The sequence below is a fragment of the Astatotilapia calliptera genome, chromosome 1 (assembly GCF_900246225.1).
Source record: "Astatotilapia calliptera chromosome 1, fAstCal1.2, whole genome shotgun sequence".
Classification (NCBI taxonomy): domain Eukaryota; kingdom Metazoa; phylum Chordata; class Actinopteri; order Cichliformes; family Cichlidae; genus Astatotilapia; species Astatotilapia calliptera.
Window position 1 is genome coordinate 16,311,101 of NC_039302.1, and position 21,777 is coordinate 16,332,877.

The following is a 21,777-nucleotide window of genomic DNA, read 5'->3' on the forward strand; positions in this document are numbered from 1 at the left end:
ACATCCTCCTCCCTTTTTCTGTATTTAAACAACTAAAATATCGATACAAAAAGAATGAAAGAAGAAGAAAGAAAAGAAAGAAAAAAGAAAAAGAAGCAAAACAGAAAAATAAATAAAAAATACAAAGGAAAAAAAAGGCATGTAGGGAGTGTGTTTCTGTTTCCATTAATATAACTTATATTTCCTCTAGTCTTCAAAGGTAAATATCTTCCAAATGTCTCTTGTATTTCTGCATGTATTCCCTTCCAATAAGTTTTAATAACATGACAGTCCCAGAAAATATGATAGTGATTTGCATTTGTATTTCCACAATTTCTCCAGCAAGTGAGAGGGTTACCTTCATAGTGAGATTTTTGGTGAGGTGTAATAAAATATCTTATCAGGTTTTCCACCCAAATTCCCTCCAGCTCTGTGAGCTGCTACATTTCCATTGATATGCCCATATTGTCATCATTACTGTTTTATTCTCATGTTTTTATATTCATGCTGTGCTAAATTCTCCCTCCTTTTTCTTCCAAAAGAAAGCATTCGTGAGTAATTTGTTGAAAAGTGTTGCGTTACTGAACGTCTCATTTACTTTGAACAACACCGAGACACTCAATCACATCCTCAACTGCAGCAGTGCCATCCTGAGTCTGTCACTGAAAAAATGCGATCTTAAAAACAACCCAAACCCTAAAGTAAGTTCACGTAACTACATCACCAGCAACATAAATGTCTTTGTTATTGTTTCAGCTCTCACACTGGAATGATGTTTTTTCTTCTCCAGGATTTGTTTGGAGATGTCTTTACGATTTTTGCGAAAGTTGCTAACCTGCTATCAGGAGAGAACGAATTTGTCATGCAATACCCAATGGGCACCATTTATCAGAAAACGTGGGTATTTTGCTTTAAAATGTCACTTGCCTCTGCTTTAAAAACTTTTACATATAAAATTAATTTTCCCCTCCATCAGACAAAAACCTGCTAACATTGGCAATTCAGTGCTGGGTTCAGAAAAAGTTGGCAATTCCGCTAAGCTCCCTTCAAATTCAGTGCTTGGACCAGTGCTTAATAAGTACAACAACATCATCTCTCAGGTCTGAGTATGTGTGTGTGTTATCATCATTAGTGTTTTTATCTTTGCTGACATCCACAGCCTGTTTAACTGAGCATTTGTCACTATTAGATGACTACGTTCAATGAAAATCCCTATCCATCTGAAGACAACATAACAGGGAGTGTGTGCAGCCTTTCACTTAGTGATGGAACGCAGGACATTAAGGTGGCAAACCTGACAGAGATGGTGGAGGTACAGCCAACTTACTGCTTACTGTATGAGAACAGCTCAGTCGACATTATTCATTATACAGTGGACATTTTGACATTGCAGTGTCTTGCAGTTGTAGTAGAAAAAGACAGAAAAACAAAAATAAATACACAATTAGACAAAACATAATAAACATGCTGAGATGCTTACGCAGACAATGAAGCCACAAAACAAAACAAACAACATAAAAACGGTTCAAAATAATCACATACAAAGTCCAAAAATTCATAATGTTTAGTCATTTAACTTACATACTGTTTTTCAAGCCTTCATCCTCAGTGTACTCCAAACATGCTGTCTTCCTGAACTCCTCTTTGCCAACACACCTGCCAATATCAAATTTCTCCGCACAGTCAACACACCCAACGCAATTACAAAAGTGACATCACAGCTATAGAAAAATTAAGAAAAAAAATCTAATCGCAAATCTTGTTTTATTGTCAGTTTTGAAAATATCAGTACCGGGAGGTATGAAAGTGCACAATAACCTACTGGAAGCACAAAGGCACAATTACTTAGATGAGATCAATTATATGCGTATGCATCAATAACATGACGTTAATAATTAACTGTTTAAACATCGTGATTAGTGTCAATTATCTTTACTAAAATAACATGATTTAAGGTCATAGTTTTACTTTTTTGTTTTATTTAATTTTTGAATAAGGAATACCAGCAGTTCCTTCATTTGCTAATTGTTTCAAATGTCAGTTGTCACAGGAGGTGACTTTTACATTCTTAGTGTAGCTACAGTTAGAAGAATGGAGGTGTAAGTACAGTAAAGCTTTCAGTGATGCCTGGTTTATAGTTTTAATCGTTTCTAATATGTAACTAGTAAATAACCGATTAAATATGAATCAAGATGGGTCGGTTAATACTAGGAAGCTTGCTTTAAAACAAAAACATCTGAATATTTAATTTTAAAACCCAGACTGAAATAAGATGTTTTTCTTCATGCCACAAATTCTTTCCTTCCTTTCACCAGATCTTTTTGGCTCGTCCAAATGCTGCAGCTCTGATCAACACTACTGTCGTGTTAGAGAAAAACTCAAAATCGGTGACTACACTCAATGTCTCAGACCCTAATGTGACGATCTTCTTCGGCGTGGAGCCCAATGTGAATGTGTCACTGGTTCTCCTCTTGTCTCATGGGTTGCCTCCTAATAACACAAACTACAGCAACAGAACTGTACTGAACCGCACAGGTAGCTGTCAGCAAAGTCAAATTAGGTCACTAGAATGGCCACACCTCGCTCTGGTATTATTTATATGTACTGATCATAGCAAAAACACTTATTTATGCAGTATATTTAAGTTTTGTTTTCGGGGGGTTTTGCTTTTTTGCTTTAGAGGGATTTCGCTGGATGATAACACCAGAGATGTTACAAAAGACTCCTGGGATTTGGTATATTGATACAAGAGTTTCTGATTCTGAATGGCAGCCAGACATGAACCTGAAGATCACCACTTTTACGAGCAAGTGCCTGTACTGGAACACAGACGCAAAGAAATGGAGCACTGAAGGCTGTATGGTATGTTTTCCCCTGGATAAAATCTGATCATTTGGCTCTGCATGCACTATAATATTCTAGCATAGGTGAGTACCAGTCAGTCATGTGTTGTGTTTTTCCTCAGGTGGGGAAAGAAAGCACTCCGCACCGAACGCAATGTCTCTGTAATCACCTCACTATCTTTGGGAGCTCCTTCTTTGTGATGCCAAACTACGTCGACATATCCCGCACTGCAGAGCTGTTTGCCACTGTGAATCAGAACTATGTGGTGCTGGCCCTGCTGTGTGCATTTTTCGGACTCTACCTGATGACACTGCTGTGGGCCTGCTATGCTGACCGGAGGGCACGCACAAGGGTCAGCCTGTCTCCCGCCAGTTTTCATAAATCCAGCCTTTTTTTGCATGTATATTTTCATGTTATTTAACATCACAATGTTGTACGTTTTTGAACCATCAGAGAAAGATGACACTCTTGGAGGACAATCACCCAGCTGCACAGTACAGCTACCTGATCGGCATCCAAACTGGACGCCGCAGAAATGCTGGGACCAGTGCCAATGTAAGTCTTTTTTCCACTGACAGCAGAGATGGGCAGATCAATCAAAATATCATTTCAACTCAGTTTTATTTATATAGTGCCAAATCACAACAACAGTCATCTCAAGGCGCTTAGTATCAATAATACTAATACAAGTGCTGGTATTAGTATTATTGATACTATCACAATAGGATTGATACTTTGCTTGTATCCTCTAAGTTCAGTATGTAGTCCACTGAACTGTGTTAAATATTCTTTTAATGAAAAATATACCTCAAACATGCTCTATTAAAAATCTCTGAAGCCTTTCGTGTTGATGGTCACATCTTTATTTGTAGCTGATGGCACAATATAGCTTTAGAGACACATCAACATTCCAGGTCGCAGTTTCAAAATACACAAAAAGCTGAGAAGCATTGCTTTGTTGCATTAACTAAGTTTTGTGAAAAGTACAAATCACAGTTTTTAGTGGTCATTAAAATGTGTTTAGAATTTGCAAATTGATGATGACTCATCTGATACATCATGACCCATTGCTTTCCCCTGCAAAGTGTCGATCTTCACAATACTGGCCCTGTATTTACACGGTATCAGATTGATACCAAAATTTGCAGTATCATGCAGCACTGACAATCACTACCTTACAGACAGGCAGTGGATTCAGTTCAGTTTATAGTGGGAATTTAGTTGATAAAGAACATTTACATTTAAAACAAGTCAATATATTTGTTAAAAAGAAAAAAAAAGCTCCATTTAGGCAAACAAGAAGCAAACACGGCCATCGGAAAAAGGACTATGTAAATATGGGCGCCTCCCTAAAGGATAGGCTCATTTAAATTTTACTACATGTAGAAGACTATAAACCACAATCACTGCGGATAAGAGATGATTACAGAAAACAAACCCGATTCAACGCTCAGACAGGCATCTTAGTGTTGTTTTCAGACAGGATGACATACCTGTCTTTAATGAATAAGACTATTTTACAGCCAACTCACAACTTCCCACTGACACTGGATTACTGGATAGGTTGACAGAGTCACTCACTATAACAACAATACTATGATAACTATAAATGAAGAAGTATGAAAGAAATTCCTAAGGACTACATGTCAAAGAATATTGTTAACTTGTGTTTTCCTAACATTATTTTGTCAAGCACTAATATTATATCTACAAGAAGAGGGAAGGTACTTAAATTAATGGAAGCCGGTTTGAAATTACATATGAAATCCCTCTAGAAACCTCGGTCACCGGTTATGTCAAGTCTTCACAGTTTGTTGCACAAGGCCAAAAATAGTGCGGTCCTTCAAGTACAGGGAGTGCAGAATTATTAGGCAAGTTGTATTTTTGAGGAATAATTTTATTATTGAACAACAACCATGTTCTCAATGAACCCAAAAAAACTCATTAATATCAAAGCTGAATGTTTTTGGAAGTAGTTTTTAGTTTGTTTTTAGTTTTAGCTATTTTAGGGGGATATCTGTGTGTGCAGGTGACTATTACTGTGCATAATTATTAGGCAACTTAACAAAAAACAAATATATACCCATTTCAATTATTTATTTTTACCAGTGAAACCAATATAACATCTCCACATTCACAAATATACATTTCTGACATTCAAAAACAAAACAAAAACAAATCAGTGACCAATATAGCCACCTTTCTTTGCAAGGACACTCAAAAGCCTGCCATCCATGGATTCTGTCAGTGTTTTGATCTGTTCACCATCAACATTGCGTGCAGCAGCAACCACAGCCTCCCAGACACTGTTCAGAGAGGTGTACTGTTTTCCCTCCTTGTAAATCTCACATTTGATGATGGACCACAGGTTCTCAATGGGGCTCAGATCAGGTGAACAAGGTGGCCATGTCATTAGTTTTTCTTCTTTTATACTCTTTCTTGCCAGCCACGCTGTGGAGTACTTGGACGCGTGTGATGGAGCATTGTCCTGCATGAAAATCATGTTTTTCTTGAAGGATGCAGACTTCTTCCTGTACCACTGCTTGAAGAAGGTGTCTTCCAGAAACTGGCAGTAGGACTGGGAGTTGAGCTTGACTCCATCCTCAACCCGAAAAGGCCCCACAAGCTCATCTTTGATGATACCAGCCCAAACCAGTACTCCACCTCCACCTTGCTGGCGTCTGAGTCGGACTGGAGCTCTCTGCCCTTTACCAATCCAGCCACGGGCCCATCCATCTGGCCCATCAAGACTCACTCTCATTTCATCAGTCCATAAAACCTTAGAAAAACCAGTCTTGAGATATTTCTTGGCCCAGTCTTGACGTTTCAGCTTGTGTGTCTTGTTCAGTGGTGGTCGTCTTTCAGCCTTTCTTACCTTGGCCATGTCTCTGAGTATTGCACACCTTGTGCTTTTGGGCACTCCAGTGATGTTGCAGCTCTGAAATATGGCCAAACTGGTGGCAAGTGGCACCTTGGCAGCTGCACGCTTGACTTTTCTCAGTTCATGGGCAGTTATTTTGCGCCTTGGTTTTTCCACACGCTTCTTGCGACCCTGTTAACTATTTTGAATGAAACGCTTGATTGTTCGAGGACGTTGCCTAATAATTATGCACACCTGATATAGGGTGTTGATGTCATTAGACCACACCCCTTCTCATTACAGAGACGCACATCACCTAATATGCTTAATTGGTAGTAGGCTTTCGAGCCTATACAGCTTGCAGTAAGACAACATGCATGAAGAGGATGATGTGGACAAAATACTCATTTGCCTAATAATTCTGCACTCCCTGTATATACAGTCTGGGTCACTTCACCGGTACGCTGTGCTCTCCCGCAGGTCACAGTGAAGCTGATTGGCTCAGAAGCAGAGAGTAACGTACACACTCTCACAGACCCAGAGAAGCCAGTGTTTGAGAGAGGATCTGTTGATTATTTCGTGCTGACCACACCCTTCCCACTGGGTGAAGTGCAGACCATCAGGCTGCAGCACGACAACTCTGGAGGTCATCCATCGTGGTAAGGACATGAGCAGCAAAAAGTAGATCGTTTGGCGTTACGTCAGATCAGGATGAAGTGCTTTTCATCAGAAATGAGAATGTTTTCTCTCATACGTGTTGAAAAGTTGGCAACTATTTAAAGACTACTATACTACACAGACAGCTGTGTGTTTTTTTTATACTTGGATTGATTTGGTATTATACAGGTAAGGGACTAGTCAAAAGGGACTAGTGCATTAAGGTGCTTAAAAATGCCTTTAAATACCTTCCTGATGGGTTTATTTATTCGTTTCAAGTCTCCTTTAATGCAATATAATGCTCATTTTGTTAACTGTGACTCTATTTAGAGTAAAATAGATGATAAAGCAAGGTATGATTTACAGTGTGGCTATGAATATATAGATTTGGGTTCTACTAATGACGTCTGGTGAGTGTTTCTTTCACATGGTATGGCGAGTTAAATAACTGAATTCTTTTTTTTCTGTTTTGGTGCTCCTAGTTTGCAATGTTGCTTTTTATTTCCATGATTTTAATTCCTTAGGTAAATGTTAAATGTGTCATCTTTCATTTCTGTATATTTTTTCTTTAAAGGTACATAAACAAAATGACTGTACAGGACCTCCAAACGCGACACATGTGGCACTTCTTTTGTGAATGCTGGCTGAGTTCTGAGCGCGGAGACGGCATGACCAAAAAAACCTTCAATGCTGCAAAAGTCAACGAGGTTGCCAGCTTCAGGTTAGAGTCCCTTTACACTGCTGAAAATAAATTGCTCATCACATCGCTTAAATTAAGTGATTATTTATTCTCCGTCCTCTCTCAGGAACATTTTCCAGACCAGGACATCGACTGGTTTTAGAGACGAACACATCTGGGTGTCCATCGTGGATCCTCCCTCACGCAGCCCGTTCACACGTGCCCAGAGGGTTTCTTGCTGCATGTGCCTTCTGCTCTGTACCATGGCCATCAACATCGCCTTCTGGAACATCCCTGTGGATCCAAACTCAACAGTACTCTTTTCAATTGGTGATTACAAAGTCTTAGATTATTGTTTGATTACTGATTACATCTGTTTCTTAGCATCAAACAACAAAGTTTAATTCAGGAGGGGAACCTGCTCTTTGTGATAATATTAGCAGTGTTTGGATAAGGATTACTGCTCACAAGCGATTGTATCTAGGAGCAAGGCTGCATGCCGAAGGTGAACATGACTGGTTCTTAATAATTACCTACAACACATTTGCATCCAGATGTGCACCAAACTCAGAACCTTACTAACTCCACCTGGCCAAACACTGTTAAAACTGGTGCTTTCTTAGCAGATCTACGTGTTATTGAGTTTTTACATTCTGCACTTGGATCTTCTGTTGATGTGACCTTTAGTCACACCTTTCTATTGTATGGATAGATATTCAATATTCAAACTGAAATAATGTAAAGTTGATTCCACGAGGTCAGAGAGCAAACAGTCGCACACAGCTTTCTGTTAAAATCAACTGAGAAAGAACCCTGCAGTAAAACATTGCATTACTGTTTGCAGCTGTTTATTTGGGTGTTATTAGCTGGAGCTGTATTAGTTGCTTCACATCATCATCACCGTGTCCTTTGTTGTGTCTGTCCAGGTTCAATGAAGATGACCTGGCAGGACCTCATGGTGGGCGTGCAGTGCGGTCTCCTCATGTTCCCAATCAACATCCTCATCATCACAATCTTTCGAAGCATCAAACCTCGCATAGTTCCAAAATCTAAAAAAGCTGACCCTGAGGAGAACGTGAAACCCCCCATACTCAACATACCGACTGTGCTGAGGGTGCGTTACATGTTTATATTTGTCAGATGACCCGTACTCATCACAGAACCTGCAAGCCTGAGATGTTTTTTGAATATAGTCCATGTCATAGTCCGTGTAGCTCTGGTTTCTCCTTTACTATTACATACTTATCTATGCAGTGAAACAGTGCACCGCTCATGTATAATTTAGTACTTGTTGTTCTTCCCTGCAACAGGATGTAGAGCAGATCATTTCTTTGGCGAGCAAGAGCCCAAGAAACAAGATGTTAGAGATGCACAGACTGGAGTCCGTTGTTGATCTCTTCTCGGCCTTGGACAGGTTGAATGAATTAATTCAGCACATGCAAGGTAGTTTTATTTCATTCACTTTAATCTCAGCAAAAGAAAGAAAAAAGAGACAGATAAAATGTTTATAATATACTCAAATTAACATGAATACACATAAGCAACATACTATTAGTGATCTTAAACTAATAAAAGAGTACATAAGATGCATAAGCTTATGAATACAGCAGTTTGTTGCTACTCTGAGAAGAACCAATAAGACGGCTAGTGAACGCTTATTTCCTTGCTCTCACCCCATCAACAGTTATTTCAAACAATCTAAAAACTATCTCAAAGACCTATCTCAAAGAAACAACAGTGCTGAGAAACATGACGCTTGTATTTAAGGCTTATTTTCTTTTTTTTTTATGTTGTCAGGAAAAAAACATCAATACCATCAGACGTGTCTTTTAAAGATTTCCATGTAGCACACTGCTAGGACCTATTTCTTTCTATTCAAATTGAGTTTTAGGCAAATAACTTCTCCTCTGTCTGATCAGGCCAAGCAGCAGCACTTTTCTGCCTTGTGTAGTGTGACAGTAGTGTTACCTTTCTTCTCAGAAAGAGGTAACTTCAAGAGAAATGTAACTACCTTCTTATGTATATGTTTGAATATAAATCTTTCTCAGGAGAGAGTGAGAGCGACCATCACTTGGTGTACTGCAGCAAGTTTCTCCTAGCTAGTCTCTGTCATCTCCTGATGTGCCTGGAGAAACTGGATTTCAGATACTTTGCGACTCTAGACCAGTACCAGCAGGCCCTCAACTACACCAACGCACTGGTTCACAAGACTGAGATGGTCTTCAGCAGCCACTTGGCCTACTGGTCAGTACTCCAACTGCCAGTGAGACAAAAATATTTGCAGAGCTATTTGTGCTATTATACTGAACTGGTACGTCATGCGTGTGTTTTTTCTGTCCATCTTGTCCCAACCCAGCCCACCTCCTGCGAAGAAGCCAAAGAAGAAGGCAACGACCATCCTGGGCTGTTGGCTGCCATGGTGGTTTGTGTTTGTAGGCTGGTTCCTGTTGCTGTCCATCAGCGGCATTTCAACTTTCTTCACCTTGTTGTATGGCTTTCAGTACGGCAAGGAGAAGTCCATCAAGTGGGTCATGTCTCTGGGCCTCTCCCTTTTCGAAAGCATCTTTATTCTGCAGCCTCTAAAGGTGGGTAAAATAAATCCTTTTTTTTTTTTAAGTCAATTCGCTTGGCTGATAATCTGAAGTGTTTCCTGCATGTCACACTCTGAGATGATGTATGTATTTGAAGATACTTGGGTTTCTACAGAATGTTATAGTTTGTTTCTGTTTTTGAAATTTCTGCAAACGTGTATGCAACACTATTCGTTTCTTGTGCGGTCTGCTTTTTCTCACAGGTGATAGGCGTTGCTGTGATTTTCGCCCTGCTGCTCAAACCTGTAGCTGTAGACGAGAGTGAAGAAGTTGAGCAAGTCCTGTTAGGTAAGAAAACTTGTTCTGTAGTCTCTGTGCAGCCAGAACAGGTCAGTGCAAAGCTTTAAGTATATACTGTGATGTGATGTTTTTGTTGAATAATTTTTTTATATTTACAAAAAAGTACCCATTTTTTCTCTTTTATAAATATTTTTATAATATTTTATAGATATTTACTATAGATATTAAAATTAAATAAACATTTTTTTCTTTGATAATAATCATTAGTAGTATTAGTAATAACAAGTCACTTTTGTTACTCTCTTTAATGACCTCTTTGTGCTACTTGTGACGTTTTTCTCAGCAGCGTATAATCAGTATCTTTTCTTTTTGGAGTACTTTTTTTAAAATAAAAAAAATTAGAAAGCCTTATTGTCACCGTACTAAAATATAATGATGTTAGGAGAGCTGCTATTGTTTAGTGCATTAAAGTTCTTAACATATTGTCCACTATAACACTATGCATCTGTGTATGTATCAGTCTTATACAACTGAATGTAAACAATTAGATTCATGAATATATATAAAAATTAGTAGATGCAACAAGGATGCATTTGTTGCAAAAAGCAAAATTGTGGTGGACTGATTTCATTTTACATGTTTGCACTGACTTAGAGTCCAAATGGCCTTGGCATTATGATTCCTGTGGCCTGTAGCTCCTGTCAGAGGACAATGGGTCAGATAGGTGGTCACCAGGCTGTCCTAAAATCAAAAAATATGAAGTTTTCATTAATTCACAGAAAATGAAACAGGTTGGATGAACCTATTTTGCGTGTACATGTAAAAATAATCATTCATATTTCAAATTAGAAGAATTTATTTACCAACATGCAAAGATTATATGGATTCATATTAACCTGAGATAGTGTCTAAATATTATTCAACACACAGGAAAGATTTACTGCAACCGTCTCATTCATATTTCACGAAGCAGACCAAGGAAGCCTTTTCCCCTTTTTTCAGCTTGGCTGCCGAGAGCTCTGATGTAATCATGCAGATCACACACACCCAAAATTTTGTTGACTGCGATAAAGGACTGACCCTTTTCTTTTCCTGTTACCTTTCTCTCGTGCATCTGTGTATCCATGTACCCTTTGCGGAGCTTAAGATAAGTGCTTTGAGTCTTACAGTTGTGTCTTCTCCATTTAACAGAGCAACAGGAAAAGTGCAGACAGTACAGCGGCAGGGACACAATGTGAGGTTACTGCATTTGACGACATGAGCTGACTCCTCTGACATGCACAGCTGCGACACATGCCCCCCCCCCCCCCCGCTTCTTAGGAAATCTTTTGCACTTATTGTAAGTTTTACTTTCTGGATATAGAGTTGCATTACACGTCATGGTGTTTTGTATGTGTACAGAGGTTCCAGTGCCTATGAGAATCTTTTTGAAGTTGTGAGTCATAATAATGGGCAATTAAATAACTGTTCTTGTATGTGAAATTCACCAGGATTACATATGAGAAAAAGAGATTTTTTTTCCTTTTTAAAAAAACTGTTGATACATTCATTTAATGCTAGTGCAAAACACATATACAGATTCAGACATATGTAAACACGTTAAGAACTATTATCATCGAGTGTGAAAAAAGCTGTCTTTTATCCAATAAAGTAGTGATCCAGGAGAAATAGAAGAGAAATTTCAACAGAAAAAAACCTGCAAAGAATTATTTTTCAGTAACTTTAACACAGCTTTCTGTTTAAATGCTTCCCTATGATTCTAACGGTTAATAGCTGTAAATGAAGTTGTGTGAAATAGTGCGAAGGTGCTTTTATGTTGCTGCCCATCTGGGAGCTAATGATTAATTGATTACATTTTTCATTTTACTCCTGTCACTGTAATTGATTCTGAAAGTGTGTTTCATGCCTCTTTATCACTCTTGGCTGCATCTTTGAGATTCATTCAGTCCTCAGTTTAAAAGGCTTATGTAACAGATCTCATTCAAGTTTGTGCTTTTGGTTTGGGAATACAAGCTGTTCTTCAGACAGCTGATTGTCCTGTCTTAGATCTTCTGTGCTTAATCACAAATGATTTAAACTATTTATTCACTGGTGTCATACAGTAGTATTATATGTGTGAATTTCAATAAACAGCTCTCTGGTAAAATCTGCAGTTGCTTAGTTGATGTTTAATGTTTAAATGATTTATAAAATTGAACTCAGGTCAAAAAGAGATGTGCTGATCTGTGTATGCATCCCTAGTGAATCCCAGAGATGACCAGCAGCTTACATAACAATTAACAGTCATTGCATTAGTAAAATAATCAGTGCACAAAGACTATCACACCAGATTACCCTGGAAAGCGGAACCAAAAGGTGGTATTTGAGACCTTTGCATGATTACTGCTAAACCTCTTGCAAATTTTGTATGTATGATTTTATAAGTTCAATATAAAAAAAAGAAATTAACTACCTCCCAGCTTTAGTACTTCCCACACACGTTCATCCACATTTTCCCTGGCTGAGGCTCAGGAGGTGGAGCAGATTGTCCACTAAAGGTTGGGAGTTCAGTGGCTGGCTGCTCCAGTCTACATGCCAAAGTATCGTGGGCCAAAACATTGACCCCCAGGTTGCTTCTGATGCGTTCGTCAGAGTGTGAATTGTGAAGTGCTATATAAGAAGCAGTCCACTTACTATTTACAAACACACTCCCGCATTTAGTTTGTTGGGATCTACTCATCTCAACAGCATCCCAACCCTTGGAAACAGAACTCTCGAGTCTTTTTTGGACACCAGTTTAAAAAACAGTCGGCTCAATCACACAGAAAAACACAAATATTATCACAAGTGTGTAAAACGGTGTGACCACAGACTACAAGACTCAAGAAATTCATCTCATACCAATTCAAAACTACAGCAACCTCAAGGCATTTTATATTGTAAAGTAAAGATCCTACAATATAGAAAACCAACAACAAGCCTATAATTAGGACTAGGCAACAGTGGGGAGGAAGAACTCCCTTTCAACAGGAAGAAACATCCAGGATAACCAGGCTCAGGGAGGGAAAAGAGAAAAGGAAAAAAGGAGATGATAGGGAGACACAGATAAAACAAACTATGAAAGAGAAAACATGAGCTTTAGGAAAAAGTAAAATTTTAAGCCTACGGTAATCTCTCTCCCAAATCCAAACTGAGAGCTGGAGTGAGGCCTGATACCTGAAGGCTCTGCCTCTCATCCTACTTTTAGAAACTCAAAGAAAGAACAAAGAGGAGACTGTCCAAAGCCAAATGATCACTAAAACTTAACAGGATGAGTTTTCACATGATTGAGCCGCTCTTAACTCACACCTGTATTGATCACAAGTGTCAAACAGAAAATGAGTCAACTATGACTTGATGCAAGACTATGTTGCGATAACTGAAAGGATCCATTATGTAAAGAGGTTAGTTTCACATTAACTTAAATCACAGTATGTTTTACATAATTGAAAAAATTATTTCCCTTTCAGAGATTTCCCTTAATATTAGCGACCTCTGCTGGTTACCATTGAGCATTACAGGTTGTTTTTAAAAAGAAAAACTGATGGAAAATTATGTGCAGACCTTACAAGCTTTCCAGTTCCAAATAGTCTTTTATTAAATTGTTATTGTAGTATACATTGTTTGGGGGGAGGGGAACTATTTTTTGCAACAAGACACTATTTTGTGTCTTAAAGTTTAACATGAAAGAACAATCGAACATAGAAAAGACAGTGAGCAGATCACAGTTCTGTAGGGTTAATTATCTCTCCGTTTTTTCCCAGCTCATGTAAAACTATTAATTAACTGCACGTATAACCCAGTGGGGAAGCTTTTCAAAGCGCTGAGTCATATTATTCAAGGCCACCGTCTATTTGCCATGCAAGCAGAGCCCGGTGTAGTCAGGTTACAGGAACAATAACAAAAACCTCTCACTACACTTATTACAATAATTAGAAACATCTACCTCTAATGCCTGTACAGATTTTTTTTAATCTATCAAGCAAATTAAAACTCAGAATCTGTGGAGTGTAACGCAAATAAGGTCAATTAGAAACTGAAAAACGCATTGTGTGTCCAGTCTTGGTGGATAACAGATGCTTAATCCTAAAACAGACTGGCAAGGCCTCAGATGAGAGGTGAAAGGTAAGGCAAATGGAGTGGTGAACATACAGTACAAGACCCATGCACAAGATCACAATGGCACGAACTTTTTCCTCTGCTCTCAAACTTTACATCTAATCAAATCAGTTTGCTGGCTGGCTGCTTTCGCCTGCCAGGATTTTAATTGCAAATTTGTTTGTTCAGTCATAAAAAAAGTGCAGGTATTTTGTAAAACTGAAATTCAAAAGGGCAAAAAGAAAACTTTATTTGGAGATAGTGTATATAAAACAGATTTGTCAAATATTGAACAACTCCCGGTTGCCAAACTCCTTTTCCTATACAGTTAAATCATTCATGTACATAAGTCTACCTATATTGCTGTAAGTGTATTAAATTACAGATTTTCATACATGTTGTCATTTTACATCTGTGTCCCATCGCCCTCAAACGGAAAAGGTTTGAAACCATACTATTTTTCTGATACAAATACACCTTGAAGTTTGAGAACCTCGGTAATAATGAGTATTTAACAATCCCACAGTGAGAAAAACTGCGTAACACACTGAAAATATGGCTTCTATGTGTCCCGGTACAGCTGAGAAAAACCTCACTACTGTTGGAGCCTCACTTTGGAAACTAAATGGTGATTTTAATGCGTAAAAGCTTGTTCGCCACAGAGGTGGCGCAGCCCGCTATACCTGTCAAACTGGTCTGAGACGGGACTGAGCGACACAGTGGCAAAGACCACAGCGACAGTGTGTCCAAAGTAGAATAAAGGCATGTACTATAAATATCAATCAAACCCAAAACCTTCAGAAAAATCAACACTTAAGATCTAAATGTGAACATATTAATTACCACACAGACAAATGGAAAAGGTTAAACTTCAGTGCGATTTTAAATAAGGAGCGAGAAGGGGTGAATACCCGCATGATTGTTTAAGATTTTATCCAACGTGCCAAATAGAAGAAATGAAAACATGTGGCGCTAAAAAGTACTCTCTCTCATTAGCTGGTCACAGCTATATAAATGAGGTAATAGATTACATGTATGTTTAATATTTGTGTAAAATTACTTCACCAAGAAAGAGGGAGGAGAGCTACCCAAATCTGATTCAGAGCCTTGAACAATTCCTATTTCCTGTTCTGAGCTGTGTAGGTGACACAGGCCTGTTTATGTATATCAGGTTAAAGCATTTAGGTCTTCTTCTTCAGCTCCTCAAAGCGCCGCGTCAAATCATCAAAGTCAATGTCATCCGAGGTGGTGTTGCTTCTGCCCAAGGAGGATGTTGGGAGTGTGTCAGGAACAGATGGGAGTTCTGGAAGAGCGTTGTTGTCATAAATCTGAGCCGAAGGAGCGGGACCTGGAGAGTAACAGGCATTAATTATTTAGGAAAATGTTTGGCAGGTGAGCATTTTAAGGATAACTTAAGTCCTACCCTACTTTATTTTCCCACCTTGTTAAAATCTACTGCAAACAAGACAGATTAAAATAAATAAACAAACGAGGTCTGTTCCACAGACCTCCCCCACCTGTGAGCTGCACTCTGTAACCTTTGCTTTCATTAGTATGAGCCTCACCATCCTTCTGCAGCAAATACACATCAAAGCAGCAAATCTGCTTCCAACAAGCACACTGGCATGCTAATAATGCTCAATTTGCACAATAAATTACAAGATAATTTTGTCAAAGAGTTACGTATATATATGAAATGTTTTAAAAAATTATTTCATGTGGGTAGAGTTAAAAGATTTAAATGCTATTCAAGACTAACTGGCACAATGTGGGTTATAGTTATTTCAGTTGATTCGCTGACAATAAGAAAACAAACTATTCCCCTCTCATCATTTAAGTGCTGCTGATTGTTGACAGAACTCACCTACGCCCTGGGAAGGAACAGAAGGTTTTTCAGTTAGGTCGTCAATCTGAAACAAACAAATGTGTTCGTGATGAACTCATCCCCATATTTAAAAACAAAAACAAATATATACATATATTTGTTAGTATTAATAAGATTTTGATTAATACTTCATTTATAAAAGGCAGATGCAAAAACAAACCAAAAAACAAAAAAGAAAAGAAAAATGGAAACCATCACCTTTAGTGTGCAACACTAAACATGATTTTTGGTAAAGGGCCTCAGTTATCGCTTCTTTCAGTCCCGCTAAGAAAAGCTGATCAGGTCATAGTTAGTAGGTTAAAGTTGGCCAATTTCAAGCTACCTACATCCGTGCAGATGAACCTGAATCTGGGCCTACTCTGAGAAATAATGTTAAAGTATGGAGGACAGGCAGAACTGTAAGCAAGCCGAATAAACAGTTCTTCCCTGAGTGGTTCCCTGCCCTGTCCGTCTGTCCATCTTTGGAAACATGAAGGGGGCATGGATGGAGGGGAAGGGTTCAGTCGTACAGACTTACAGACTCGTATGTAGGGGGAGAAGTGGGCAACTGAGGTGGCTGCCCTCCTCCCATGGGGGGCTGGAAACTGTTGTAGGTTCCAACGGGTGCATGAAACGGTTCCTGGGGGTAAGCAAAAAAAAAAAAAAAAAAAAAAAAAAAAAGAAAAAAGTCAAACAAGTTTGAGGAAGGTAGTACATATTACACTACAAGGTCAAAAGTATTGGGCCATACCCCTTTTGTGAACATTTATGAATGAATGGGTCATTCACTGTCACTGAACAGGTACTGTAATACAATGTTACCAGGTTAACAAGTCAGGCTGTTAAATGAGTCACTAAGACTGCTGACTCAATAACTATAGAGTTCTAACATCTGGCATTAACATCAGCCCAAAAACTGCGTGCCAGGAGCTTCATGATATGGGTCTTGATTGATTCCAATAGGTGTAGGTAGCCCAGTACTTTTATCAATATAGTGTATAGTTCTCATACAGAGTAAATACAACAAACTAGAATCTATTTCATCCTGGTGATCTTACTGCCATTAAATTGTCCTCAAAACAACATGCTTCAAAAGTCAGAAGCAGCTGTGAAGGACTTTTCATACTGTTAAAATGTAACAAAATATACTTTTTTTTTTTAGAACAAGTGCTGTAAATGCTCCATGCCATCTATGCCTTTCAGAAATGGATGAAAAGCTGAGGGGTCACTGCCAGTAGTAACAATTTGCTAATTTCTTTAGATGTTCTGAGAACCAAAAACAAAATTCCATCCAGATACACATGTAGCAATATCCTGAAAATGAGCATAACATTATCTGCATGTCATTACAAGGCAAAGTTAAAAAAAGTGTTTTTGTTTTAATATCAGTGAAATGTTCACGTTAAATCTGTAACAGAAAGTAAAAAGCAACACAATATTATTCAACTAAATCATCGTCTTTAAAAGGAAACTCTTACAGCTCCATTGGGAGGTGGATAGTTGAAAGCTGTTGGCATTGGCATAGCCATAGGCATGGGCATAGGCATATGGATTCCAGGAGCTAGAGGAGCTGTGAATCCTCCACCACCTCCTCCTCCAAACTTCCTGTCATTGTCGACATCAATCAGGTCTGCCTCCTCCCCAGTACACACCTCGGGCTATCCGGAGAAGTAGCGGATGGTAAATAAACAAACAGAGGGCAAAATTTCCAACTTTCACATTGAGTAACAACAGATTCTTTGCTGCTTACCCGGACCATGGCGTCAGGTTCATAGGGGACATTGTAGTTCTTTGCGATCTCTATCAAGTAGCGCTCGACCAAGATCTTGGGAGGAGCCTCAACACTCAGTTTGTGCATCAGCTGAAATCAGATATTTGATTAGATGTCGCTAAGAGCACACTAGACAAAAGGTTCATACATTCCTATACAAGCTTGTGGACAGTCACTGGGGAAAAAAAATTACCCTGTCGTTGACTGTGCCAATCTGGTTTGTCCTGCATAGCTTGCCGTACTCCTTGCTATATTTTGCACACAGCTGTTCAGACACCTGAAAGAAGATTTTAGAAACAAGATTGTCAATACTGACTTGAAAGGAATAGATGTAAATACCAAGTGTTTATTATCACTGGAGACAAATTTTTAGATAGAACTTACAATTTTTAGCTCAGACACCTCTGACTGCAGACGAGGAGCTGCCCAGATGAGAGTGGACACTGCTTCCTGTAAGCCTGGATCTAGTTCTCTAATAATGGATAAACAGCAACCGTGTTAACGAGGACGGACACTGAAGGTAAGGAATTTACAATGCTCAGTACTCACTTCATGGACTGAATGAGGCCAAAGCGAGTCAACAGCAGGTCACAGTAAAGCTCTAAGATCTCCATGGCTTCAACCAGATAGTCCTCTCTGATGATGTGCTCCACACGGATCCGTGCCCGCTCATCCTTACCTGATGACAGGTAATCTGCAATCTCTTTCCTGGCCTTCTGAGCAAGCTCAGCTTTATATTAAATTTGGCAATATGGGAAAAGGAAAAAAAAAACATTAGAACTACTTTACAAATAAAGAGCCACTTCAGCTATTGGAGAGCAGCACAGTGACTCACTTTTCTTTTTCTCAAGGAGTTTGAGTCGGTTGATGACCAGTCGGAGATTGACTCTCAGCCTCTCTGATTTGAAACCTCCTCCCAGCATGATGACGGACAGCCTTTGGACAGGAGAGAGGAGAGGGGAAATAAGTGAAGACGACCTATGGAGCCCATCTAACTTACCATCTCTGATCCAGTGAGTCACTCAATCATGTGAGCATGACCAACCCATCGTAACACAATGACTCCGCACATTCACGCGAAACACAACACAAACACACACGTAAACAAGGTCAGGAATAAACATAAGTTAGTTACCAACACAAAGTATTAAACTACCAACGACTCAAAACATTAGCTTTAGCTTGACGCCGAGAACAGGTAACAAGAAGGCCAACCATGCTACTTTAAACGATACCGTCTTATCGTGTCCAGTACCGTTTTATCCATTAACATTACAATCATTCATTTTTTAAAAACCCGAGCCGGTGCTTGTGTGAACAAATCTGCTAGCTACAGCCTTTGCTTTGTTAGCAGTCTTCTGTTATCGTTTGTGCTAGCTACCGACCTAGCTCCGTCGTTTAACGTCAACAAAACCAAGTCAAATACACTGAAAGACTTTAAGAATTCAGATAGTTTCGAAATAGTTTAACAGGTTAAAAAAAAAGCCAGAAGCTTACCTGTAAATACGAGTCGAGCGCACACACCAACTTATTTGAGTCTTGTTTCGTCGCTCACTTCACTTCCGTGATTATCTCCAGTGACGTCATGGGGAATAACCCAGGGGCGGGGTTGCTGTCCGAATCAAAGGAGCGTCAATCACAGGTGCAGGTGTGACCCAGTTGTCAGCCGATGACGTTACTTTTTCCTTTTTTTTTAAAAATATGGCCCTAATACTTCTTCTTATAGATAAATAAAACAGTTTGTATGCTATTTTAGAAATACCGCAGCTGTCCACAGTACAGGGTAAACCAATCAGTTTAAATGCTACCTAACACAGAAAACTCCAAAAGTTAATAGTTAACAGAGGTTAAGTTAGGTGGAGGCTAATTACAATGTTTGTTTGTTTTTTTCCTTTGCTTGAAATAATTTAATTGTGGGATAACCCAGTTGATAAAATTAGGGGGGACAAAGGTGGGTTTGGGGACTAGGGGGTATGAATATATTATCAAGATGAAGCAGTCTGTTTCAAATCTGTGGTTTATCACAGCATAAATTAAATGAAATAAACCTCAAAATTAAGTATCCAAGTAAACATTGTACCATAGATTTAAATGAAATAAATAACTGGGAAGCCGAAACAACTACAAACATGTTAAAAATACACAGACTAATCTACAGACATGATTGGTTAATAATTAAAATGATCAATATACAGGGAGTGCAGAATTATTAGGCAAATGAGTATTTTGTGCTGGAAAGGAGAGTTCGTCCGTTAGTCGAACCTCGGATACAGGAGGAACAATGCGGTTTTCGTCCTGGTCGCGGAACACTGGACCAGCTCTTTATCCTCTCCAGGATACTTGAGGGTGCATGGGAGTTTGCCCAACCAGTCTACATGTGTTTTGTGGACTTGGAGAAGGCATTCGACCGTGTCCCTCGGGGTGTCCTGTGGGAGGTGTTGCGGGAATATGGGGTGTCTGGCCCATTGCTACGGGCCATTCGATCCCTATACAACCGTTGCAAGAGCTTGGTTCGCATTGCCGGCAATAAGTCGGACTCGTTCCCGGTGGGTGATGGGCTCCGCCAGGGCTGCCCTTTGTCTCCGGTTCTGTTCATAATTTTTATGGACAGGATTTCTAGGCGCAGCCAAGTGGCGGAGGGCTTTCGCTTTGGTGGCCTCAGAATCTCATCTCTGATTTTTGCAGATGATGTGGTTCTGTTGGCTTCATCGGGTGAGGGCCTCCAGCTCGCACTGGAACGGTTCGCAGCCGAGTGTGAAGCAGCGGGAATGAGGATCAGCACCTCCAAATCTGAGGCCATGGTTCTCAGCCGGAAAAGGGTGGAGTGCCCACTCCGGGTCGGGGATGAGTTCCTGCCCCAAGTGGAGGAGTTCAAGTATCTCGGGGTCTTGTTCGCGAGTGATGGGAGCCGGAGATCGACAGACGGATTGGGGCTGCAGCTGCAGTAATGCGGACGCTGCACCGGTCCGTCGTGGTGAAGAGGGAGCTGAGTGTAAAAGCGAAGCTCTCAATTTACCGGTCGATCTACGTCCCTACCCTCACCTATGGCCACGAGCTGTGGGTAGTGACCGAAAGAACGAGATCGCGGATACAAGCGGCAGAAATGAGCTTCCTCCGAAGGGTGGCTGGCCTCTCCCTTAGAGATAGGGTGAGAAGTTCGGCCATCCGGGAGGGGCTCAGAGTAGAGCAGCTGCTGCTCCACATCGAAAGGAGCCAGCTGAGGTGGTTCGGGCATCTGACAAGGATGCCCCCTGGGCGCCTCCTGGGTGAGGTGTTCCAGGCATGTCCCACCGGGAGGAGGCCCCGGGGCAGACCCAGGACACGCTGGAGAGATTATATCTCTCGGCTGGCCTGGGAACGCCTTGGTGTTCCCCCGGATAAGCTGGAGGAGGTGGCTGGGGAGAGGGAGGTCTGGGCCTCTTTGCTTAGGCTGCTGCCCTCGCGACCCGGCCCCGGACAAAGCGGATGAGGATGGATGAGTATTTTGTCCACATCATCCTCTTCATGCATGTTGTCTTACCCCAAGCTGTATAGACTCGAAAGCCTACTACCAATTAAGCATATTAGGTGATGTGCATCTCTGTAATGAGAAGGGGTGTGGTCTAATGACATCAATACCCTATATCAGGTGTGCATAATTATTAGGTAACGTCCTTTCCTTTGGAAAAATGGGTCAAAAGAAGGACTTGACAGGCTCAGAAAAGTCAAAAATAGTGAGATATCTTGCAGAGGGATGCAGCAGTCTCAAAATTGCAAAGCTTCTGAAGCGTGATCATCGAACAATCAAGTGTTTCATTCAAAATAGTCAACAGGGTCGCAAGAAGCGTGTGGAAAAACCAAGGCGCAAAATAACTGCCCATGAACCGAGAAAAGTCAAGCGTGCAGCTGCCAAGATGCCACTTGCCACCAGTTTGGTCATATTTCAGAGCTGCAACATCACTGGAGTGCCCAAAAGCACAAGGTGTGCAATACTCAGAGACATGGCCAAGGTAAGAAAGGCTGAAAGACGACCACCACTGAACAAGACACACAAGCTGAAACGTCAAGACTGGGCCAAGAAATATCTCAAGACTGATTTTTCTAAGGTTTTATGGACTGATGAAATGAGAGTGAGTCTTGATGGGCCAGATGGATGGGCCCGTGGCTGGATTGGTAAAGGGCAGAGAGCTCCAGTCC

At 40.1% G+C, this 21,777-nt stretch overlaps 2 protein-coding genes across 3 annotated transcripts; one reads left to right on the plus strand and one right to left on the minus strand.

Moving 5' to 3' along the window:
• Positions 1-1,031: 1,031 nt before the first annotated feature.
• Positions 1,032-11,404, plus strand: pkd1l3 (polycystic kidney disease 1-like 3). The gene is made up of 15 exons (XM_026165151.1): positions 1,032-1,079; positions 1,169-1,291; positions 2,295-2,514; positions 2,660-2,841; positions 2,945-3,175; positions 3,277-3,378; positions 6,164-6,342; positions 6,915-7,061; positions 7,147-7,349; positions 7,946-8,133; positions 8,330-8,462; positions 9,068-9,263; positions 9,376-9,604; positions 9,814-9,898; positions 11,042-11,404. Exons 2-15 carry the CDS (start codon positions 1,169-1,171, stop codon positions 11,086-11,088), a joined length of 2,265 nt encoding a protein of 754 aa, XP_026020936.1. The 5' UTR covers positions 1,032-1,079; the 3' UTR covers positions 11,089-11,404.
• A 2,037-nt stretch (positions 11,405-13,441) lies between these two features.
• On the minus strand, positions 13,442-19,231 carry ist1 (IST1 factor associated with ESCRT-III). Of its 2 annotated transcripts, none has more exons than XM_026166317.1 (10): positions 19,099-19,231; positions 18,437-18,537; positions 18,151-18,331; positions 17,986-18,073; positions 17,795-17,878; positions 17,581-17,691; positions 17,309-17,488; positions 16,369-16,470; positions 15,831-15,837; positions 13,442-15,314 (listed from the first exon to the last, which is right to left on the minus strand). In XM_026166317.1, the coding sequence occupies exons 2-10, from the start codon at positions 18,522-18,524 to the stop codon at positions 15,148-15,150; spliced, it is 1,008 nt and encodes a 335-aa protein (XP_026022102.1). In that variant the 5' UTR covers positions 18,525-18,537; positions 19,099-19,231; the 3' UTR covers positions 13,442-15,147. The 2 variants fall into 2 exon arrangements, with proteins under 2 accessions (XP_026022102.1, XP_026022101.1); XM_026166316.1 differs by having other exon boundaries at positions 15,831-15,876; positions 19,099-19,229.
• Positions 19,232-21,777: the final 2,546 nt, after the last annotated feature.